Source organism: Malaya genurostris, chromosome 3 (assembly GCF_030247185.1).
Source record: "Malaya genurostris strain Urasoe2022 chromosome 3, Malgen_1.1, whole genome shotgun sequence".
NCBI lineage: Eukaryota > Metazoa > Arthropoda > Insecta > Diptera > Culicidae > Malaya > Malaya genurostris.
Genome location: NC_080572.1, coordinates 36,846,034 through 36,872,802, shown reverse-complemented (window position 1 = coordinate 36,872,802; position 26,769 = coordinate 36,846,034). Strand labels below are relative to the sequence as shown.

Below are 26,769 nucleotides of genomic sequence, written 5' to 3'. Positions count from 1 at the left end.
ACACGGAAATTAAGCGATTGAAGGATTATCAAAAAAGTTATGAAGGTGTGGATTATGGTATTATTATTGCGAGCACCGCTAGAGATGGAAAAAATCGATGGTACCTAACTTTAGCTTAGATTGAAAGTAAATTGATCTCTAGCCAGTGTTGGAAAACACAAATTTCAAAAATCGCGACTGTATTTTGCACAAGTACTTTTCAGACACAAAAATCATCGATCAAAAACCTGTTTTAATTCACCTAGTGGTGTAATGATGCCTTTCTCATATTACTTAAAACATCATAAATATTACTGTGGAATTCGCTAAAACAACTGTTCATTGAATAAAAATAGTTTGTTTGGACCTAATCTAACAAACTCTATAAATCCTGTTTACCCAGTAGTTCCAGAACTGGAAGTAGTATCCACGAGAAATTTAGGAATTCCGTATGAAACTGTAAGACTTTTCGTTTGAACTTATAAGTTTGTGAAAATCGATTTGACCATCTTGAAGGAAAGCGAGTGAGATCCTTTTTGCAGTTTTTAATCATCATTTTGAATTCAATGACATTCGTTTATTCTTCCGGTCGCACTTATCATAAAATAGCTGAAATTTTTATCAACCGCAGCACCGTCTTTTACCAATATCAAACAGCAGTGGCAAACATCCGTAATCGTTGCTTCATAGCGTGCACGAAATAGAGCGAAGCACGTTTTGCCTTTTCTTCTTATTTCGGCGTTGTACATATTTTCAATCTATATGGCGATTTGAAAACGTTGACACTTATCGCCCTGTAACTGCGGAACCGGAAGTTGGATCCGGATTAAATTTCACAGTAGCTTTGAAGATAATATGAGCTTCAATTCAAATCAAGATTTGTGAAAATCGGTTCTTTTTTTGAAGTTTTTCTTCCTCAATTTTGGTGCTTCCGGAACAGGAAAAGGGGGACCAGTAGTGCTGAATTAAGTAACAAGCTCTGCAAACTAGGAGATATTATCAGACAGTTTCATGGGATTTATACCTGTTTTTGACTATCGTTCGTGAAAAATACTAATGAAATTGATAATTTTGCACTTATCACGCTTTAGTTCCGGAACTGTCAGATCCGAATAAAATGTTCTAGACATTTTTAGAAAACTATAAGACCTTTCTTTTGAACATTACTTTGTGAAAATCGGTTTAGCCATTTCAGAGAAAATTGAGTGCACACTTTTTCTCTAATTTTCATATAGTCCGGTCCGAATAAAATCCAAGGTCCGATCGAGATAAAATCCAATAGCAGGCTATGGCACTATTAGGCCTTTCATTTGAATCTAAGTTTGTGAAAATCGGTTTAGCCATCTCTGAAAAAAGTGAGTGCATTTTTTTTGGTGTATATCATCCTATATCTTCGGAACCGGAGGTGGTATATGACATTCGCCCCTCCGGGCCTCGGTTAAAAAGTCGGTTTTCACAGTGATTGCATAGCCTTTTCATATGAGAAAGGCAAAAACTCGCTTCAGAAAAGTTCAGTGATGATTTTTTGCAAACGCGATTCTCACTGAAGCTGACTTCACATGGCAAAAATATCAGTTTAAAAGTGAAATGAACAACAATCAAAAATCGTCAAATCGAAATCACTGCTGAAAAAGATCGCTTGAGATCTTTCTCAATAAAGATCACACCTGATCTGATCTTTTTAAGATCAGTGATCTTTAAATCACATCGATCAAAATCGGTACTGATTTGTCATCACACAAAATCGGTTGAGATTTTTAGCTGAAACGATTCTTAATTTATGTAAGATCAATCATTGGATGATTCGATCAGCTTTGAGCATTGTGGAAGAAAATCACATATGAGAAAGATCAGACAGGAGGGCCCGAATCGTAAATCGTAAAATCGTTGATCCCCCGATGAGGGGCGTAACAAGTAATCCCACGGGAATTTATAACTTGTTATATATTATTACAATTCTCTTTCAAAATAATAAACAAACGAACTAGTTCAGTTTTTGATGTTAACTAGTACGCTTCTACTTTCCCAAAAACTCCCTTGGTGATTCTACTTTGGTTGATTGGATCTTTAAAGTTGGTGCTTTACCGTCTTGCTGATTTTTTTCAGTATTATTGTTGGTAAGATTCGGTTTCGGGTATCTAGAATAACTAAGAATAACGCGTATCGATGAGACTTTTAAAAATATGGAAAATGTGTGTACATCAATAATTCGCATCACCAGAGTTGAATAAAGTACCGGTTTCGTTACGGCATGGATTACGTAGTTTCAACACATGTTTTCGTTTGATGAACCTCATGTTCAATTTCGCAATAAAATTAATACTAGATGAAAGGAAATGAATGCTAGATGAATGATTTATAAAAATAATTTGTTTGGATCGCAATCAAATTGATATTGTAAATTTGACAGCTTTCACTGCACAATAACAATACGCAATACAAAATTAGTAAAAAAAATATTTCACACCAAATAGTGATTATAGCGACAAAAAACTGTGTTTTACTTCCAGCTAGTTGATGCTGATGATGATGTTCATGCACTATTTTGATTGAACCCAATAAAACGCCATTTAATATTAATTTAATTTATAGAAGTAACCGGTGCGCAGGGTTTGGTAAGTATCAAATACACAGCAGGCCCAGTGTTTGAATGACGCGTTTGAATTGGTGTAGCAAAACCTGCATTTCTGTTATTTCTTTGTATGATATTCAAACTCTAAATAAAGTGAATTAATCAGCTACACAACATGCTTTGTGATTGAACAGGTTTTTCTTACCATTATAATGATTATTACTTGCAGAGGTCAGATCAGTTGTGATTAAACAACGATTATTTTTTTCTTGACTAAGATCGCTTGTGAATATATTTTGTATTGATTTTGGCATTAAAAATGCCTTACTCTTCACTATACGGGGCCGGGTGTCAATTAAAAGTTTCAAAAATAGCCGCGTAACCTTTTTGTGTCATAATTTTGAACGTTAATAACTCGGTCATTTGTTGATGGATTGTTATAATTTAACAACCAATCGATTCGGAAACTTTTAACTTAAACATGTATGACGACGTCGTTTCAGTATTTCAATAGCATACTATTGAAAAAATGGTTGGAATCGACCTATGTTTTCATCCACCAATCCCTGCTTTACAAAATGACGTCAACTTATTGTTCGGCATAGGAGGCTTTGCGTCATGCATAAAAAACACCACATCGTTCTGCATAGTATGAAGAGAAATCTATAAATATAGGCTGCACAATATTTCTTTGCCTAGTTGATGTTTGACTGCGAATGAAACAAGTAGCTCGTCCAGTGAGCTGATGACTGGATTGTATATGCGTTCACTTGCTGGATTGTCGCTTTTGCATTATGTGTTGGTGAAACTTCCTGCTGTCTGCACAACACCGCTTCGTGTTCGCTTGAATATCTTATATATCATCTAGCTATTGAAAAACCGAACCAGCATGGTTATCGGTTATTTTGAAACATCCCATGTATTTAGCAAATTGTTGGTCGATTTTGCCATTAAAAATGCCTTACACTTCGCTTCCCGAGGCTGGGTGTCAAATTAAAACATGCAAAACTAATCGCGTAACATTTTTCTGCCATAATTTTGAACGCTCATACCTCAGTTATTTGTTGATGGATTTATATAATTCGATTCGGAAACATTCCAATCGATTCGGAAACATTTAACTTAAACTTATGAGAAAACGTCATTTGAATATTTCAATTGCATTCCATTGAAAAATTTATTTGAATTGAGTATTTTTTTTTGGTTCTCTGGTAACTATCAGGCTAATTTAGTATTATCGGCAATAGATCTAATTCGGATCTAATTTACAGCGCTTGTTCCTTGATGATTTGTTAATGGAATTTCCTCATTTAAATGATTCCAAAGCTTCAATATTGTAAGCTTAAAAATGTTTTAATTTGTCAACGGATCGGTTTGCATACTTAAATCTCCATTCCCATACGAACAAAACGGTGGCGCGAAAATGGATTCAGTATAAAGTTGTGTTATTATGATAATCATAGAAACTTCTTCTTCATTATATGTGACTGAACAAGTTGTTGTCCCACCAGGTATTGAACGCTTCAAAAGATTCAAAATTAAATTCTGAAACTTATCTAAAAGCGGCCTCCTCGGTTTGGTAGTATAAATGAGTTCCACAGGCTCACATATACAGTACAATTAGATACAATATCATATAGTATCAAAGATAAACCAAAGGTAAGTTTACTTGCGATTTTACATGTATCGTTTGAATAGCAACCCTCGTAGAATTTGGTTAACCGCCAGTTTCAGTTCAATTATTATTTGCTTCAAAACACGCATTGTAACTATTGGCGTTTTCGTTTTTAATTTGCACTACACCGGTGCAGTGCTACACTGAGGCATGCATAAACGAACAAAAATGACGAAAACATAAACAGTAACCATTGACTACAATAAACGATACCATTGCACAGAGCTACACCAAACTTTTGATGAGTGCTACACCAGTGGTATCGGTGCAGAAAAAGTGTAGCACTGGTGTAGTGCAATTGGTAAAAACGAACGGTTTAGGTGCAGCTTTCGCTACACCGGTGTAGTGCAATTTAAAAACGAAAACGACATATGACAATGTTCATTCATGTGTTAATAACATCAAGTTACAATATGAACAAAATTTCTGAATTTTGTTGCGTATCAATTTCGTATATTCCTAATATGCCAAAGCGAAAATCAATGTAAGTAACTAAATATTTTATGCGGACTGTTTCACATTTTTCTTCCTCGTATTGTTGCCATATTATTTACCGACACTTTCCGAAGATTATCGACGATTTTGAAGAAGGATTAATAAAATTACACTATTACTGAGCTTACTGGTACAACATTTTTCGTTAAAATAAATAAAATCTTCTCTTGGATCGATTAACTGTTTATAAAATTAATAAGTTTGTATGTTTCTCGAAGATTATTGTGATAAAATAAAACAGTTCCATTTGTTCAGGATTAAATCTTTAGGTTGTTTGTATCTAAAATTGAGCTTTCAAGTAACTTTGAATTCTAGTTAAAGGACGTTATTCAAAATTTTAACAATGTAAAAAATTGTGGAAAGGGATCAAAATTGAATATAATTAATTATCAAGAAAAAATCTAATTGTCAATTTTATCATTCGCCAACAATCTAAGCGCTTAAACTAGAGCAAGTTTGTAATTAGTCAATTGAAAAAGTTTTTAGTTTAGTGTATCATCATCTCTTTATTTTTGTATATATTATGAAGACCTTAAAAACGTTCCATTTTTAATGTTATTGTGCTCGGTCGTGTCTTGAATACAACCCTCTAATTTTTTTATGTGCGAGATCTGTAATCTCAGTGATCAGTGATTTTAGATCACCAATGAATTTCGATTTTCGGTGATTTTCCCAGCCCTGAATATAATTCTGGAAGAAGAGATTTTTAAAAAACCACTTTTCATAGCCGTTTTATCCCAACCCTCTATAGAGTATATCACGAATAAATTCGCCGATGCACAAAAACTAAACTGAACGGAACCAATATAGAACCCGCGAATTCAGAACATAGACTTTGTTCGCCTTAATTTGCATTTGTCTTGAATTCGACGAAATTATATTAATGGCCCAAATATGGGCAATTATATCTATGTGCTTACTAATGTAACGGATTTCGATATTTAAGGGGTAAGACCACCATGAAACTTTCAAAAAACCAAATGATATTTACTTAAGAAAACGTTGATTCTTGTTCCAGCTTCAAATTTGAAGGCATAACCGGATCGCCCGGTTTGGATCTCCTGGAAAACTAGCCGCAGCAACTTGGTCATGAAGAGGCTCTTTTTTATCGGAATTATGTAACAATAATTTTTTTTCGGTACGTTCAAGTACACTTGATTAAATACTGAAAAATAAATTTCGATAGCTTCAACTACACACTTCGAAAAAACCCTGTGATTTTACATCTTATTAGATGCAGATAAATGGAGCGTCGCAGTTAACGCAAAGTCACGTGAAAGAACATTTAATATTATGTCTAAAATTCCATGACATGAAATTCATCGAAATAAAAAAAATGAATACTGATTGCGAGCACCGCGACTTGAACCGAGAACCATTGGATCGCAAAGTATGTCTGTTAATCGACTGAAGCACGCATCTGCTTGGCTGGTGAAGGGGCATTTAAATTCATACAGTCGAATCTGCTAACAGAATGCAAGTTACGGTCGAAAGTAGTAAAATTCAAGCTAATCTAACATTAAGTCATTGAAAAAAACATGTTCCATCATTTGACAAATTAGGTCATTAGGAATTACACCGTATGAGGGGTTGTCACCTGTAAAATTCAAATTTTTTGGTGTGTATGCTTCCGGAAAACGTTTATGAAAATGTCCTATTTTTATGACGCGCATTGTCGTCCTACCTATTAAGCTTCTATTCGCCAAGCTTGTGTTCAAGTTTTGCATGCATGCAGTTATTTTTATGACGTAAAGTTTTTCTTGGGAATGTGTAACATAGCGAGTTGTGGTCGCTCTATGGTACTACCATTCTGCGATTTCGGTTGAAGTGATAACCTTTCTCATTATTGATCTAGTTCATCTGATTTAAATTAGAAATTAATCTAATGCAAACAAAATTTATCCTGAGGTACTTGAAGATATCTCAGACGAAAACGACATAACATAGCATTTCATCCAAACTCGCATGACAAAAGATCAAAGCAAACCAGTTAAAGCTTCAAATCGTTTTATAACGTTTTGTGTGATACTGACTGTCTAACAACAACCTTCCTCGGACATGTTTCATGTGAGACTGAAGTTATAGAAATAATTTGCTTATATTTTTAGATTCGTGTGCTTCCACAGTTTCGCTTTTGCATTGACTGATCAATCAGAGCGATGCTTCCCAACAGATAAATCGCTTACTCCTTCAGAAATCGTCTCCGTTAAGAAAATCCTGTGAGCCAGCATAGTATCTTGAATTTTTTGCAGACAGAATAGGACACTGGTCGCTATTAATCAAAATTTCAATCATATATAATTGAAAATACGTAGCTTGATACATTCAAAACGCAACTTAGAAATTATTCCAATCAAAAGGTGAACTAATATAAGTAATTGATTGAACTCTTAGTTTTGACCACATTTCTACGTGTATTTACTTTTGAATTTCTAATTTGTACCCCTATATAGGGCATAAAGATGTGTTCCACATCAAAATATTACCCAATTTAGCTTGAACATGATACGCAAAAGTAACAGAAGCGCTGGCTATTGCTACTCCAATTCAAACGCTGCGTCTTCTGTGTATTTGAGACATGCATAAAGCTGCACTCCTGTTACTTCTATAAATTGAATTTCCCAACACTGATATCTAGGATCATGAAGACTTAACAAATCGACAACCACGACCGAAATGTTAAACCTACGACAAATTTATGTTGTTGACCGAATCTTTCTATCCTTGAAACATCAACAAATAATTATTAAATGAGCGTTATTAATTAAAAGGTGAATTCGAAAAAACTGGCACATCGAAAATATTCTGTAATTTTGTCGTGAATACGACTTACTTTACTATGGGGTGCCTTTTCAAAATTAGCCATATGGAAGAATGGGCAGAACTTAATCGTGAAAATCTCGACTTGTATTAACGGCAGCAACATAATTCTTTCACCATTTCATCAAAAATATGATCAGGAATTTGGGATAATATTTTGAACAGTGTGAGATAACCAAGTTATAAGTAGGTAGATATTTTAATAATGATTAAAATAAATATTATGATTAAACATTAGTGTGTAAAATAAGAGTAACTAAAACACCTATTATTAATAACGAATCGTATGAACACCAAAAATGAAGAGCCAAAGGGTCAAAACACTTGTACTGTAAAACGTTGATGTAATACACAAAAATAAGATTAATAAACAGATATTTATACAAAAAGATGGTGCTTTCATTTGGACTTCGATCGTCGAGAGCAGCAGTCTCCAGTAATGAGGGCAGACCTTTAGCGTTGTACAAAACCTCAAACGCTCAGGTCGCAGAACAAGTTTCCCTTCAAAGAAGATCGATTACATCATCCTGTTGGTGGTCGTTTGCATTGGAGCAAAATACAACGAAAATGGACAACAATGTGGAACAATATGCAAAATCAGCCCTTTTAATAGCTCCAAATGTTACCTAAAGAACTATAAATATTGCTTCTTTGTAAATCGAAAATAAAGTTAGCAGTGTAGTGCAAATCTAAGTTAATTTGATCAGTTTTTTGAAATTTCCACAGTTCTAAATTCGCAACAGTGTTTAAAATCGTTTATATCCAATCAATGTTTAATATCTTAGAGAATTATACAATTTGGCCCCTATGGGATGCCAGAAATTAATCCCGTACAGCATTTTGATAGTTTCTTCTACTGAAATATTGAAATCCGAAATGAAAAAATTGATTTCAAAATTCTCTACCGTGCCATTTAAAACCATAATTTTATACCCAAAGAATTATGCGAAATTTTACTTCACTATACTGTATACGGCCCATTTTTCAACCATTTGTAGTTTGAAGTAAACTTTTTGCTGATTTACTATATAAAATGCATAGCATTGACTCAGAAGCCATTCATTCCGAATTTGGCTGTCATTGTCATCGTGTTGAATATGGTGCGATCGAGGAATATCCAAGCGAAATACAAAACTTGTTACCGCAAGCGGAAGAAACAAGAGACTCCAACAGAACACATATCAGTATCGCATTCATGGACAACAGGTCAGCCTGGAAATATATGACGGAAGTCAGCGGTATCCATCGGAAGTCAATGGTATCCATCGGAACTCGAACTCAACTCGTCTAGTGGTGTAATTATGCCTTTATCATATCACTCATATTCTCTTAAAAACTGTTACACCGGAAAACTCGATTTTGACGGGAATACGTCTCATTTTACTATGGAGCGCCTTTTCAAAATTCGCCCTTTAGGGGATTGGATAGAACTTAATCGTGAATATCTCGAGTTGTGCTAAACGAGACAACATAATTCTTTCTCCATGCCATCAGAAATATGTTCAGCAATTTATGATTCAAGATGTTTAAGATAACCATAAATAACTCAACAATTCAGTTTTCCGAACTTTCGGAAACAATGAGAAAAATTTACAGGAAAACTCAGGTAAATCTCCAAAAGAGCAGCTATAACATTAAATTTAAATTTCGTCTTAGACCCCCCCAGTGCGTAGCAGTTTACATTGAACTGCTACCTCCGTCCTGACATAACATATATATGACTGTAACATTGTTTATGTATTGTTTCACTTTCATTTGCTTTGCGTTGTGTTTGTGGTAGAATGTGCTTGCCTGAGTAAGTCGTACTTTAGTATAGATGGACTACAATTCTGGAAGCAAAGCTGTAAAAGTTCCAAAATCCACATATTCAATCAACTAATTCGAACAATTGTTGATATTCAGAAGTGTGAAATAAGCATGTTAGTTTTATTCGTATCCACGTCCTTCCATTCCTGTCTGACATTACCCACCCGCTTTTTTTTTTTAATTCCATTTTCGTATTTTTCATTACCAAAAAGGAGAACTTTTGGTAATGAAAAATACTTTTGAGAAGAACCCAAGCAAAAATTTCCTGAAAATTTTCCAAAAACTCAATGGTCAAGTGGCGTCAAGTAGCGAAATTATATTTGATCTTTAGATATTGATAACCGATAGTATATTGCTAGTGCTGTTGCAGTGATCGAAATATTTATTTCGTACCACGTAAAAGATGGTATTTCATTCGAAACCCATCTCAAAATAATGACATAACCTATCTTCGTGACAGGAAAAGCGCTGTCGGATATTTTATCAATCATAGGTAAAGTTTTCCTTTTCATCGCCATTTGGAAATTAGCGGTATCTACAACTTCAAATCGGTAGATGTGCCTGATGAAGAATGTTTCATTCTTATTTACAACATGCAGCATGCCTACCCAATATAAAAAGAAGACTAACGTAATGCGAAATATGCGGTCACCCGAAAATGTAGAAGCAGCCATGAAATGTATCAAATTTCTAATTTTTCTCCTTCTCAATTTTCCATCCTACATTCTGTGAAAATAGTTAACGAAAAACCAAAATACATTCACAGTCGTTTTTTTTTTCAATCAAGACCGAGTACTTCCTTTTTGCCTAGCCCCAAAATATTTCCCCATATTTTTTGTTTGTAATAATTTATGATAATCATTGTATTTTCTCCGAATAAATATATTAAGTTAATAAGTGATGTTTGTAGTATTTTTAAAAATATTCACAGTAACGGGTCGCTACTTCCTGTTCATTTTATGTTAATAAAAGTATGGCATCTCTTCCCACTTTACTCTATATCATAAACGATTTCTAGATTGATTTGATGTGTTCGACAAGGTTCTATATCATTTCCCCGAAAACCATTTTCCAGTACATAAAAAACCGAAGCTTTTTCCCCAGAAATTTATTGCCCAGAAAGTACTAATCTCCAGAAATACAAATTCTAGAAAGTAAGAAAATCCAGAAAAAAAATCCCAGAATGTACCAAAGTCCAGAAAACCATACACTCGAAGGCATTAGTCGTTAAAATAGTATTTTCTGGTATAATATTGTTTGGCATGATGGTTATTTGGCATAATGATCATTTGGCATAACAGATCAACATGCTGCTTAATAGAATTTGTTCTAATTTACTGCGATTTTGAAAGGTCTAATGCGGCTACGCCTCATCGTTTTTCATGACCTGCTGCCCGACCTCGCTGCCGCTCGTTCGGACTTAACTGAGGGTTAGCTCCTAGCTTTGCGTAATCCGGGCAAACGCACGCAAGACAGAGGTGATTTCTGCGGGGGGCCTTTTTGGCTTTTAGGCTTCGCTGACGATATTGATATTGTGACACGTAACCTTGAGAAGATGAAGGAAACCTACATTGGACTGAAACGCGTATCGGACTGGCCATAAATGCGTCAAAAACAAAATACATGAGAGAAAGAGGCTCTAGAGAAGAAACACTACGCCATTGATAGACGGTGACAATATCGAGGTGGTTGACGAGTTCGTATATTTGGGCTCACTGATGATCGCCGACAATAACACCAGCAGAAAAATTCAGAGACGTATTTTGGCAGGGAATCGTGCGTACTTTGGACTCAGACCCATCGCACGAAATTGACCATCTACCAAATGCTCATTAGACCAGTTGTTCTCTATGGCCACGAGACCTGGACTATGTTGGCAGAGGACCATCGCGCCCTCAGTGTTTTTGAAAGAAAGGTACTGAGGACCATCTATGGCGGTGTGTAGATGGAAGACAGAAACGTGGAAACGGCGTATGAATCACGAATTGCAACAGCTGCTAAGAGAACCACTTATCGTACGGGCAGCTAAAATCGGACGTCTACGATGAGCTGGGCATGTCATAAGGATGTCGGACGACAGTGGCCTTGAGTGGCTGGCGACGAGCAGCCATGGACCGAGTTATGTGGAGACGTATGCTTGATGCAACAAAGGACACCCCAGGACTATAGCTGTTAGAGAGAGAGATTAATAAGGAATTCCTAAAAAACATTGAATCTAAAATAAAAACAAGAAAGTTTCTTTGGGCATAAACTAGCATAACCTGTTCAACTGGTAAACTGTTTTAGGTAAAGTTTAGAATTTGTCCTATTTTTACTGCGCAGCTCTAAATGACGGTTTTTACGGGACCAAAAGACCTTTCATTCGGATCTACGTTTATGAAAATCGGTTTAGCAGCCTCTGAGAAAAGGAGTTGAGTTCCATTTTGGAGTTTTTGAACCACTATTTACGGTACTTCCGGAACCGAGAACTGGGATCCTGTATAAAAAAATCGATTTGTTTGACCAGTAACTAACATAAACTGCAAATTAAAATTATTCCGATCAAAAGGCTATAAGCGGTAAGCATTTGAAATATGTCCACAAAGAAAGTACGTATGGTACGTGAAAGAGCTTGGACTGGAATAATTTTCCCGAAATTTCAGCCATATTGACGTAGCTAGAGTGGTTCTACTGATTTTAATTTTGTTTGATTTTTGAAGCAACTGCTCTACCGAAACATTTAAAAAAAATCAGGGAACAAGCATTGTCAGGAAGATTTACTTTACTTTTTTTCAAGTTTTTTGAAGGTTCATATCACTGGATTCTGGTTGAATTTAGTTCCAGATTCAGAATAAAAAACTATGAATCTGGAACTGAATCCTAATTCTGGTGTCTCGACTAGAGCTCGACTGAATTTAGCTCCTCAATTTATGTAGGCGATTCGAATCCATAATTCTGATTCAGAATTTCGACTTCACCTTCATTCTAGAACAAATTCTGGTTATAAATTTTAGATCTGGATTCCGGAACTAAATGTTATATTTGAATTCCCAGCCTGAATTTTATAACTGACTTCTGAACCAGAATTTCCAGTTCAGAACCTGTATGCTAGAACTAAATTCGAACATTCTAGAACTAGATTTTGAAACTGAGCTCAGTTCCTTGATTAAGATTCAGAATTCAAGCTTAGTAGAATTCAGTTCTAGAACTAAATTAGAATAAACACTAAGATTTGGTTCTATATTTCTTTATTGTCTTCGACTAGAGGTGACCTATCGCACAGACTTTTACTTTATAGCTACAAACTTATGTTAACTTAAAAATATTATTTTCGATTTGAATGTGTCTTTGCTCATATTACAATCAAATAAATGATACACGCTATTGAAACGATGACAACAGACATCCATTGGGTTGTTTTGGCCATACTGTGTGCGATGAAGTGAGCGACGAAGAAAATCCGTTCTTCGCAATGATCTTCCCGGAATGTTAAAATTAATTCTTTCCAGTAGTATGGGGCAATCAATGTTGTCATTCAGTAGGTTGATGAGAGCAGATTTTTGTTTATTCATTGAAAATTACCGAATTCTGCGGAATTTTTTAAGTTCGTAGTTTCAGTTCCAAAATTCTATAACTAAGTTTATGACCTGATTTCTTGATATGGATTCCGAATTTGCAACTGAATTCTGAATCCTAGATTTCGAATTCAGTTTTCGAACCCAGTTCCAGAATACGTTCCTGACCCAGAATTTTATTAAGATTAATTTTTCTTCTAAACCGAATTTGACCCGTACCCGATAAAAATTAATCGGTGGTTTTAAATTTGTTGCTCAATTGAATAACTGCGTGCTGCTCATTCTGTGAGTCAGCGAGCGGTGTATGTATTGAGTATGAAGTTTAGAGGTGGGGAAGGCGCTAATTTGAAAGAAAAGTGCGTTATCCACAATATTGATACTTTAAAACAACTTCTTAGAAGGAAGTATGAATTATCAAGTTATTTGCACTTTTATATAATGAGTTCTCTCTTGTTCAAAGAACTTAATGTGGAAAAAAAAAACTTCCATGGGGGAAGGAAGAATTGAAAATTGAGTAATATGAGAAAGGCATCATCACACCACAATGTAGATTAAAACAGGTTTAATTATGAAGATTGGCTGATTAGAATCAAATTGAATTAAAATTTTGGTAAACATAAAACTATTGAGAATAGGAGCAGCTCGTTTGGCATGAAGTCATATGAAATCCTGCGTGGTTCTATTGGCATTGGACTATACTGCTCATACTTGCATAATAGTCCCATATGGAAAATCGCCATGATTAAAATGTTATTTCCGATTTTTTTGATTTATTCTGCTACCTAATGCTGAATCATGGTATTATTACTTGAAATTCCTGAAGCTAACTCAATATTGGCGAAAATCGATATGAGACTTATATGCGAGTATGGGCAGTAATAAAAAACAAAAATTGACTGACGATCAGTAAACAAGTTACATGGAAAACTCAGTTTAAAAAATTCTAAGTCTAACGAAATGGAAATCGACATCGGTTTTGCTATTATTCAAATGTAGGAAAAAAATATCAACCAATTTAAGAAAACACAAAAGCCATTTCTAAATTGTTTTTCTAGTGCACCAAACTACGATAAATTATCTAGTACAATTTTTATAAAAAATAACTTTTTACCCGGATTCGAACCCTACCCTATCAAGTCAAAGGGTAAAAAGTGCGCCGCGCGTTACCATCAAACTACTGCTAAGCATTCATATATTTTCTTCTGAAGGAGAATAATTGGAACGTTGCAGTTAAAAATATAAAGAACAAAACAGAGCACTGAAATTATTTTTTGTTGTTGATTAGACCAATTGTGTCGTAATCCATATCATTTACTTCATCGTAAGCAAAATTAAATCATTTTCAGCTAATCAAACCGCACCTAGAAAATTACCTGTGAGTAATCCAGACAGTAGACTATTGTGATTCTGCCGATTCAGAAGTTTAAGCTTCAGTGGGTCCAGAACCGTCATTTTACGAATGATGCGGCCCTCCACTCCGGCCGGAGCTGTTTCTGCAGGTTCATCGAGCTCCTGTTTAATATCAATCGAATAACCAGCTTTGTCTGCTGACGTATCCATGGCAGTTTTGTTCCTTCCCCGTTGAACTGGAAACTTTTACTGTAGATATTATCGATAAATCTGGAAAACTCTAAATCACTGACATTTCTTTGTGCAATTTCGCAATTGTTAAATCACTTTCTCGTAACAGTTTTTATTCTTCCATTGAACGAATGAATACTTTTTCCTCAATTATCAAAAAGCACATTTTTCACAATTTTTTCTCGACAACCCAAGTTACCGACAGTGCAGCGAAACGAGTGACCCGACCAAATACCAACTATGATCGCGAGTTAACTGTAGCATGAAAATAAAAAAAACTTACACGCGTTTCCCATTCACTTTGATTTAGCGAATACGTGGGAGATTATCAAGCAATTGAATAAGCCTCTACGATTGAAGCTATTCTTTCGCGCTTAGCTCCGATATTGTTTAGTACAGTTGTTCTTTTAACAACAGAGTATTTGCCGTTTGGTCGCAATGGAAAAATAAAAAATACTTCATCCCACGTAAAGTGCACGCAAATGGCGAATGAACGAGACTAAATGATAGAAAATTGATCTGCTATTGCGTCGATCGGTAATGCAGTGCACTGCGATGCTACCATGTACGTTTCATGGTTACATATCGCAATACATCTATTTCTTTCCTTTGCACAAGCAAATACAAGAACTGACGTTTAAAAGCTATGTTAGGAAGAGAAAGAGTGTTAAAAACAATTTCCCCCCGCATGTCAAATATTTTACACGATCAATATAAATTGCTTAGAACCATAGTGATATATACTCAAGAAATGCACACTTCGCCAGGAAAATAATTATACGAGAGGTATAATTTGTCATTAAATCGATCTGTGCAAAACCGTGTGCAACCGAATGTAAGAAAGTAATTAAATATACGATCTCGTATTTTTTTTCATTATTGATCGTGTAAAATATTTGACATGATGTGGGAAATTTTTTAACACTCTTCAACGTTGCTAGGTATACCGGTATTTATACAAATATTCGACCTCTATACCGCAATACAGATATGTACTCCCAAAATACCGATAATTCACGGATCGTACATATAAATATCGATTTTAACTTGGATAGACATGAGAAAAGGTTGCTGTGGGACCTTTTTTTTGCTCGCCAAAATGAGGTTTGGTGACATTTTCCTGGTACTTATGTTACGGGATCCTGATACCGATATGGTACAGATTAAAGTGCCTATAACCAGAGTGACGACATCTCATCCGTAATTTTGGCAACAATTCAAAACATTCCATTAGCTTTACATTGAATTGACATGTCATTTGCTCGTTTGGAACTGGGAGCTGTCATTCCAAACGAACAGCTGTCGCCACTCTGATTATAGTCACTCTAGTACAGATAGATTTTTGCGCCGAATATAGATTTTTGGAATTACCGTGAATAAAAAATCTGTCCTCATAAAAAAATTGAAATTTTTCTAGTGCATGTAGATGAGGCAATGTTATCCCAAGATTGTATTGTTTTATAATGAAAAATTATATAAGTGTTCATTATTTTTATCTCAATCTACAACCAGTGGTGGTAAAGCATCGATTCCGAACACACAAAACGTGTTCCTTCCGAACCAAAAAGCGATCCACCATCGCGAGTATAAATTTGCCGATACCATCGTTCGAGTCAGCATCGCCGAACCAAGAAGCAATGCTGATGGTGAATGAACCGATGCTTTAGTTTGTGAGCCTATCGTTACTAGTATGTTCATGAACATCCGATTCGAGTACTATAGGCTATTGCTTCGGATGAACCGAACTTTGTCAGCTCGGCAGGTCGTTAGAATGTTTGGATAGTTTAGCAGAGTATGGTTATTTTGAACATTTCAAGCAAAAGTGGGGTGGCTCAATATAGAAAATTGTAAATATTTTGACTTTTTGAAATTCTATGTTTAACTAAAATTTTATTTTTACATTTTTGGTGGGCGTTGGACAGAAAATTTTGAAATTTTGGACTACTACCAAGTCGGTGATCCATTGATTGATGAATCAATAGAAGTTCGAATTAAATAATTTTGCATACTTTATGTGAATGTAGGTAGAGTGGCTCAATGCGAAAAAGCAAATTTTTAAACTATAGCAAACCTCATACACTATTGATTAGTAAATCAATAGCATTTCGATAAGGATAATTTTGTATATGGAAAATAGAAATTTTTTGACTAATCTCATTTCGATGCTCTATTGATTGATCAATCAATAGCGTTTCCATTAGAATAATTTTTTACTCTTTCAGCGAGCGTAGGGTGGCTCAACATGAAAATTTGTAAATATTTGGACTTTTGCTGATTTTATATTCCATTTAATAGTGATAGTTTTGACATTTTCGATGACCGTAGGGTAGTGCTATTTGGAAAATTTTAAAATTTGTGACTAATTTATTAATCAATTTATTTATTTATTCAATGTCGATTCAATGTTCTATTAATTGGTGAATCAATTGCAGTTCCAATAGGACATTTCCAGTGAGCGTAGTGTGGTCCTATTTGAAAAATGTTAGTATTTGAATTTGCAGATCCGATGCTTTATTGAACTAAATTCGAATATGATAATTTTGGACATTTTCAGTGGGCGTAGAGTGGTTTTATATAAAAATATGGGAATATTTTACCTTTTGTTAATTCAATGTTTAATTGCTAACAATTGGAATATTAGAATTTTAGGCATTTTTTTCGGTGGTAACGCAGCTTTATTGTTTAATATATCAATAGTAGTGATGGTGAACCATAGCATTTAAACATGCAAATCTTCGAAATGCCTGTGATTTTGACGCGCTATTTCTTTGCTTATCAACTGAAATAGAATATTAGTTTTGATGGTGTAGATAGGTATGTCATCCAACCATAAATAATAAAACTACCCATCGAATGGAGCTCATTTGACCTTCCCCGATGGTCTGTCAACTGAATGGTTTGGAATATATTGCTTTGCTGAACAGCAAGCGAACTTTACCGTAAACCGAATGAACAGCTTTTGCATATTTTTTCTAGGAAAATATTTTTGAACAAATATGTACAAAGCATTGGTGTTTGGTGTTTTTACCACTACTGGTATGGAATTGGAAATAGTATAAAAATTACTATTTCCTACACGGAAAAGCCAGCGTTCGCAAAACAACTAAAATATTAGTTGTTTTTCTGATTTTGATTGGTTAAAATTTGGTACAATTAATCGACTGTTGTTTTAACTAATCTGTCATTTTTGATTTATCGTGCTGGCTGCTTAGCAACGACACCCAACAAGTAACAAACAAGTAATGAAACGTTTCAGTTGAGCAATGCCAAACACCCTGAGCGAACAATGAAACGTTTCAATGAGATGTCGCTCCTGCAATTGAGCAAAGACACAATCCCAGCAAAGTTACTTGTATGCATGAAAGCAAAACAATGTCTCAGTTGTTTCAACCAATTATTCAGTTATTTGAACTTAAGACGTCAATTGCAATAAATATGTTTTACTGTTAGCCTCTTCGGGGGGCAGCTAATCGTTCACTGCTTGAACAACGAAATTTTATCTAATTAACTGCATATATCTTTATCACTAAACTCACAAAGGATATAGAAATGAACCAAAAGATAACAATTCTCAAAAAAGAACTCAACAGAAAAAATGGCCACAGGGAATTAGGAAACTTTTCCTTCACTTGCAGAATGGCTCGTTGGTAAACCCAATGCTACAGATACACTTTCAAGAAAATACAAATAGTACCACTTCACTTTAGCAGAAAATTTTTAAGCATTAAGCGGTTTTAATAACATTGACATGAACTGTCCTAGAATACATTACTCTCAGATGAAATTAAAACTTTTATACTGTAGGAATATCTATTTAACACATGGAAAACTTGTTTTACAATTAACTGTTATATTCTTCTGCATACTTTCACTTACATAAAACGACTACTACGTAACTAACATAAATGACGTTCATTAACCATTGAAAATTTTCAATATGAAACGCTTCTGGTGAAATGAAGAGGTTTTTTGTTCTGCGTTTTTCTGTCTTCGTTCTCCGCCAAGTGACAGCATTTGAATACAACAATTTCGGTTACCTGTCATAACCATGACAAAATCAACAGATATGTTAGTTAAATCAACAACATTTTAGTTGAAACAACCAGGGCGTGAAACAACAATTACAATATTGTAATTTTGTGATCTGCGGGTTCTCCGTGTATATTAAGCCATCCAGCACTCGCTGAGAATATCCAAAATTAACTAAACTTAATGGCAATTAATGCACTAATGAATAAAGCATCGAACATGCAAAAGTCAAAATGTTCATATTGAATCACCGCTCGCTAAAAACGTCCAAAATCATCCAATTCTACCTGCTCATCAATGCAGATTCGCTTATCAATTGAACATTGAAACAGAAAAAATCAAAATATTTTCAAATTTTTATATTAAACCCCCCTATGATCGCTTATTTGAACTGCTATTGATTCACCAATCAATAGAGCATCGAATTGACATTAGTCAAAATATTTTCCATATACAGGTACCTTACGCTCGTTGAAAATGCCTGAAATAATTCAATTTTATTTGCTATTGACTCAGCAATTCATTAAACATCGAATTTGAAAAAGTAAAAATAAATCCCTTTTTCCTATTGAGCCACTCTACGTTTACTGAAAATGTCCAAATTATAGTTAAAAAGTTTACAAATTTTTCATATTCAGCCACCATACACTCGCTGAAAATGTTCCAAATTGTTAAATTCTTATTGTTATTGATTCTATAACCAAAAACCATAAAATTTGCAAAAAAACAAAAACTTACTATTTTCCATATCGAGCCACCCTACGCACACTGATAATGTCCAAAATAATGCCATTTCAATTGCTTTTGATCGTTTTATCAATCGAGCAAAAGAATTTTTTTGTGCTGATCACGTGTGCATTGATAATTTCAAAACCAGGATGCGAGACTTGAAATCAACAAAGCATCGTATCGAACGCAGTTTACTCGACCCTCGCCGATGGTCCGCCAACCGAACGGTTCGAAACAGATTGCTTCGCCGAACACCGAGCACAGAACACCTTCGCATTAAACGAGGGAATAGTTTTCGAACCTGTCGCATGCTTACGCTCGGTGAACATTTTTGAGTAAATTTGCTGAAGCATCGGCGTTCGGTTCACAATTTACCACCACTGTCTACAACACCAAGATTAAATGTTTGCAATTTTACATCAACAATCGGAATCAACAAAATATAATATATTTCAATTTCATATACTTTCAAAATGTTGACTTAGTAAATTGCTGTGGGATCTCAGCACTCAACTTCAAATACCAACACCATTTTAAAATTTTCAGATCGATTTGTGCTTCGTCCATTGATCACGAAACTTTTATCTCGTCACTGCTACCAAAGAGAGCTCAGAAGAAAATAAAATCAATTAGTTCTTCTTCTTTTTTTTTAAACCTGTATACATCTGTGTTGAGTTTAGAAAATCTGTATTCTGCACGAAATCTGTTTAATCCAGATAAATCTGTATAAATGGCATCTTTGTTCCTAACATAACTTTTAAACGTCTGTTCTTTGTTATATTATTAAATAACCATATACTATATTGCAACAACAAATCAGTTTAGTTCAGATTTATCGACCAGTAATTGAGCAAAAACCGTGTTCATTGTTGAATCAAACACAGGCCATTACAAATGAGGTTACCGCAACACAAAGGATTTTTATATAATTTGAACTATACCAGTTGTCATTTTTAATTATGCGGGTTATGCTAAAATGGATTATAAACAAACCCTTTCTTTAACGTTTCTTAACAGACTATTAGTTATATTGTAAAATCACGTTTGTTCCAGTTTCTGTTCTAGATCTTCCATATAGAACTTTTAACTGCTGAATTTGCTCTGAGAATGACAAGTATGATGACAACGGATACGAAATCCAAAATAGAGAAACTGGCGATACAACTTTGTTAAACGATTTTTCATTACTCGAGTATTTTGAGCCGTACCACAACGAATCCATTCTGTGATATGAAGAAAATGATGATAACGAAATTTCGGATTAGTCAGCAGATGGTATGTTCTTTTATTTTTTATTTGTTCGATTCCCTCACAATTCGTTTCGTTTCAAGCTACGTTTAACAAACCAAAATCGTCAATAAAGGTTGATTGTTGCAAACACAATAAAATTTGATTTATGGGTTTTCCTTGGATTTGTCTGCCCGTGCTTCGATAAGTTGATATGAAGAAACGTATGCTTATTAACAGAAACATCAAAGAGCGCGAACATGAATATGTATGATCAGATGGAACAAAGGTACCGTGCAAAACGGTCACCTTGCTGTTGTTCTAAACTCAAATGCCAAGACCAAATACCAAATACAGGCTACGTTAAAAATTATTAATTAACCTCCTGAAACTTCCGTTGAATGTGCTAAAAAGCAGCAATTATGTAATGTTTAACAATTGTTTTATTATTAGTATTAAAATTTTGCCAGTGTTAATGAACTGAGATTAGTTGCGTCCATTACCAGGGAGCTCAACAAGGCTTTTTGGTGTGAGGGAGTGTGGTGAGCAATTAAAAAAATATATCAAGAGTGTTGGTATGTATATGAATGAACAGGATTTAATTATTGTCCACAAAAATGGAAGCTCAGTGTATCGAAAGTAAGAGAACTTAAAGGTTTGCCTAAAGAGCAAATGCATATTGACATTAAACGTGTGCATTTATTTCAATGCAATAAGACAAATAATGTTGTTTACATTCAATTTCATGAAAAGTTGGAAGCATTTCAATTCGCAGAAGACAATAACAATGTGCACAATGTAGAGCACGAAAACAATAAGTACAACATTCCAGTATATATGGAAGATAGTGCTATAGAAGTGCGTGTGCATGATCTTCCCTAAAACGTCATCGATCCTTATGATCCTTAAACTATGTCCCAATACGGAGCGATTCTCTTTCTTTGAAAAAGAAAAGTGGAAGAACTTTATCCCCGGTATTCTAAAAGGCGTACGTTTGTTACGCATGCGCTTGAAGAGGCCTATACCTTTTTATGTGACTTTCGGTCGGGATACAAGAATCCCGTTCAAATCACTTGTTACCTATGACAATCAGATGGCCACATGTCAATATTACCAAAAAGCTGTTCACTACGGTAAGTCATGTGATAAACTGGACAAGGAGACAACTACACCAAAGGATAGCGGTGCTTCCTTCACACCAACCCCAACGAACCCCAGTACACTTGTGACAGCCACCAACAACAAAAAAGCATCCCCTTCAACGAAACCATCAGTATCCCCTATAGAACAAAGTACACCAGTTGCAGTTAACAACTTACCCTCCAACCAACCAGCAACTGCAACCAATGTACAACAAGGCGCGTTCACAGCAACTAGCAACGAACTCAAGACGGAAATCAACAACAATACCACAGACTAACAGACATGACAGTATGAGTAAATTTTTATTAATATAAATTTTCGTGATGCACTAGTTCCACCTATATTGTACTGCGCGAACTATTTACTATCGGTACACCCCTTGTGTTATGTAAAAGTTTTTTTACTAGTTGGTTCCCCCTCGTTTGTCAACAACGATCAGCTGATTGCAGGGATGCCTGATTTCATCATAATATTTGAAAATGAATCGTCACAATAAATTATTGGATTACGTTGATAATATATTTAACTTTTTTAGCGATGTTGGAAGGTAACCATTTATTTTTCTCAACGTTGTTCATCTAGACTATTTTCGATTGTGTTGGTAATTTTCACTCGAAATTAAGTGGCGGCAGACCAGAAGCAACTAAATATTGTAATATAACGGGTTCGATTATGTATTGGGATGGGAAGTAAGCACAATTTTGTATATAGTTTAGGCAATATGTATTACATATGTATCCTGCATGAAATTCGCATGGACGTATACAAATCCATACATTACAGGTAATTCTGTATGAATGGCAATTCTGTTAGTGAATGAAAAAATAAACACAGAGAGGATGTTTCTGATAGGGTAGCCTGGTGCCATCATGACATTTAAATTATTAAAGGAATATTCGAAATGACCTTTAAAATGATTAAAGAATCCAATTTGAGTGTTCTGTATGTTAGTCTGTGACAATACCACCGATGCGGCAATGGATGACGAGACGAGCCACGAACAAAGTGCCCCTTTATCCTCGCAGGAGGGAAATGGAAGCTCCTCTTCCTAACTCCCCCTAGAAAAAGGGTGACAACGAGTTGCAATACAAAAATTTTTTTTTTAAATCGGCTCAATCGGCCACGTAAAGCTTGTAAGCAAAGAGGCCTGAATAAAATATCTTTTAAATAAAAAAAACCTGCTTTATTCCACCTAGTGGTGTAATGATGCCTTTCTCATATCAATCATACTATCATATATAATACTGTGGTATTCCTCAAAATAATTTTCTTCGATTCATAAAAGAATAACGAAATCGGTTTGTTTGACCTCTACCGATAAAAACTATCTATTGGAGAAGATTAATCTTAATCCTCGCAGGAGGGAAATGGAAGCTTCTCTCCCCCTAGAAAAAGGGTGACAACGAGTTGCAATACAAAAAAATATTTTTTTAAATCGGCTCAATCGGCCACGTATAGCTTGTACGCAAAGAGGCCTGAATAAAATATCTTTTAAATAAAAAAACTGTTTTAATCCACCTAGTGGTGTAATGATGCCTTTCTCATATCAATCATACTATCATATATAATACTGTGGTATTCCTCAAAATAATTGTCTTCGATTCATAAAAGAATAACGAAATCGGTTTGTTTGACCTTTACTGATAAAAACTATCTATTGGAGAAGATTTGAGGTCGATTTAGAAAACTTTTCACGGGTTTTCGCCCTTGTCAGTGATAGTATAAAATTTTTAACACACTTTACCCTATATTCAGGAATTACGTATGGGACCGAAGGACCTTTCATTTGAATTTGAGTTTGTGAAAATCGGTCGAGCCATCTATGAGAAAAGTTAGAACACATATTTTCATTTTTTTGCACATTTTATCACATAACTCCGGAACCGGAAGTCGGATCCAAATAATATTCAGCAATTTTGTATGGGACCACAGACCTTTCATTTGAATCTAAGTTGGTGAAAATCGGTTCAGCCATCTCCGAGCAAAGTTAGTGCAAAAAAAAACGTTACATACACACATACGCACATATATACACAGACATTTTGTGATCTCGACGAACTGAGTCGAATGGTATATGACACTCGGCCCTCCGGGCCTCGGTTCAAAATTCGGTTTTCACAGTGATTGCATAACCTTTCTATATGAGAAAGGCAAAAACGAGAAATGTGGTAAAACATATTGGGTATACATTGTTATTATATTTTGTTATTGCGACATTCCAGTTATAATCATATTTTTATATAACTTACGAAGTAAAATGATTGATTTTGGCCTACTAAACAAAAGCATGAACTTTATAAGCTACAAGAATGTGTGTTCTAATATTTTCTGTCAGAAGAAGGAAATAGTGAACATTGAAAATATCTTCTTAAAGCAAACTCGAAAAAGTGTTTACGAAAAACGTTGGATTAATCATGGCTAAAATTGACGACACGATCAGACACTCCGAAGAAAAATCGGAATAAAAAGTGTTCGTAAGAGATTTACCCACAGACTAACAGACAGGACACTCAAATTAAATTCTTCAATCATTTTAACGGTCATTTCGAATGTTCCTTTAGTTGGGACAGTACTCGCATATGTCATGATGTCGCCACGTTACCCTATCAAAAACATCCTGTCTGTCATCTAGACTGTGTTTATTTTTTTCATTTACCAACGGAGTTGCCATTTATACAGAATTACCTGTAATGTATTGATTCGTATACGTCCATGCGAATTTCATGCAGGATACAGATTTAATACATATTACCAAAACTATATACATAATTGTGCTACTTTTCATCCTCCAACGCAATACAAAATCGAACCCGTTTTGTTACAAGATTTACTTGCTTCTGGTCTACCGCCACTTAATTTCGGATGAAAATTACCAACACAATAAAAACTAATCTCATAATGTCATGTCTGTTAGTCTGTGATTTACCTTCAGTTACCAAGGTATTGAACGTCCCCTTGGAAATGATAGAAAAAATCTTTTTTTCCGAACAACACTTCGCTGGTTGCTACAAAATCACCTTCGTCTACGTGCGCTCCAAATAAAAAACATTAAAGAATGTAAATGGTCGTTCAGGAACATTTGTTTTAAATAATGTATCATTTTACTTATTTTCATGCCAATACTCTTACTACTATTCATGCAAATATTAATCTGTTCAGTGACGGAACCCGTGTTTGCAAGCTTAAAATATTCCATAAAATCGGGAACTATGGAAATGCGATGTGTGAAGCTTATTTTCTTGCCAATACTCTTACTACTATTCATGCAAATATTAATCTGTTCAGTGACGGAAAATCGATAAAATCCATAATCCCCATTCCATAAAATCGGGAACTATGGAAATGCGATGTGTGAAGCAATTCGATGTATAAAGAATAAACAAAGCGTGTTTTTAAATGTTATGAACGATCATGGATTAGTAATTGAAGCCGATATCGTTAGCGTATCTTCCGAAGTGCTACAAGAAATATTTCAAAAATTTGGTTACATTTTTGTGTCTTATTAATCGAAATTTAGTGCTTGACGTTAATTATGCACACCATAAGAGAGAAAGAGAGAGAGAGAACAGAACAATAAAATGAGTTTTGACAAGATATATTTAGATGGGATTTTAAAATTTAGCCAATGAAGCTAAAGCAATAGTCCTGCTAGCATGATTAATCCGTGCCACGTTCAGCGGATTTAGTGAGTTATTTGGCGTTCTTATTTAAACAAACTATATATGTTGTACTTTTGCGCGGAAGTTCATTTTCACAGTATACCATAACCCCCTTGCGAACTAATTTTGAAGCGCTCCACAATCTCAAAATAGATTTTTTCTTTTTAATTTTTATTGCTTCTGATCAATAGCAAGACACAGTACCATTATTAATAGGTAACTTAAACAGTTTTAACCAAATATTTGAAGGAAATGGTTTATACGTCGGTTTTAATAAGCACACTTTTCTTTCAAAACTTAATGTTTATTGAAATAAATCCTTTACTTGAATAATTGAATAATTGAGATATAAAATATGTCTTGTATAACACTTAGCACTTACACCAAAAATAAACTCAAGCTTTCAATGTCCCAAAAATGAAAAATGTTGGGTCAGTAATCGTGAACCAGTTAAAGGACTATTCACACATATCCGGTCCGGTTCAGTGCCGGCACAACACCGTGCACGGATACTGATATTATTTCATTCGTTTTCTATGCGCGCATTCACACCTATCCAGCACAGTGCCGTTTCAGTGCAGCTCGCCGTCAGTGTCGCGTCCGTCCGGCAAACTCAAATTCGTCGTCACCGATATTTTTCATTTTCACTGAAGTCGGTATGTCATTGCATTGGCTGTGCCGGAACGGAAACAGCACGGAAACGGAACGGAAGGGTACCGATAAAAAAGAACACTGACGGCGCACTGAAGGCACTTTCACTGAACCGTCACGGAACTGAAATGTGTGAATAGTCCTAAATTCAGTAATAATGTAATTTTATTGACCCTCCGTTAATAAGCGTCGACTAGCTCCGACAAAATTCCATGGAAACAGTACAAGTTACGAAAGAATCAAACATATGTTTACATTCAGCACATTATGATTTCTTGCCTCAACCGACTTTAATGCTTCATGAGATGAGGAAATAACAAACTAAATAAATTCTAGCAATGGTTATAAGTAGTTTTTACTTTCTTATTGTAAGAATCACAGGATATGAAGCAAAATTGCTTAATATCGTTCATAATGTAACTTGATATTTTTTCAAACATAAACAATCATTGCCATAGTTATGATTCATCTAGCTATCAGACGCTTGTTATTTCGCTTCAAAAGACTGAAACTGACAGTGAACCGAGCTCATCGAGGGCTCTTATTTGTTACCACATCTGGAATCATGTCAACACTTCCAAAAGAAACGACTTTACCGCCATCGAGATAACGCGAGGAAACAAAGTGCCACGAGTGAGCAACGGACTGGGTTCATTGATTTTCTTAAATAGAACAAGTAGTTGTAATTGACGTATTTATATTTGAATTTAATATTTGTATTTGTTTGAAATATATTGAACTGGCAAAAGGTTAAAAGTATTGTTAGGATACGAGAATCAGAAAGCACACTGAAAAGTAAGACTTCTCGAACGTGCGGAATATGTATGATAAAATACGCTACTTCCTCTT

General features: G+C 35.0%; 1 protein-coding gene across 1 annotated transcript in view; it reads right to left on the bottom strand.

Annotated features, from left to right (window-relative positions):
- The window catches only part of LOC131439440 (uncharacterized), a 43,542-nt gene extending 28,547 nt beyond the window's left edge, over nt 1-14,995 (bottom strand). The window contains exon 1 of the mRNA XM_058610440.1: nt 14,275-14,995. Within this exon, the coding sequence (XP_058466423.1) occupies nt 14,275-14,461 (187 nt within the window). The 5' untranslated portion in view covers nt 14,462-14,995. The remainder of the gene's footprint in view (nt 1-14,274) is intronic.
- Between the last annotated feature and the right edge of the window lie 11,774 nt (nt 14,996-26,769).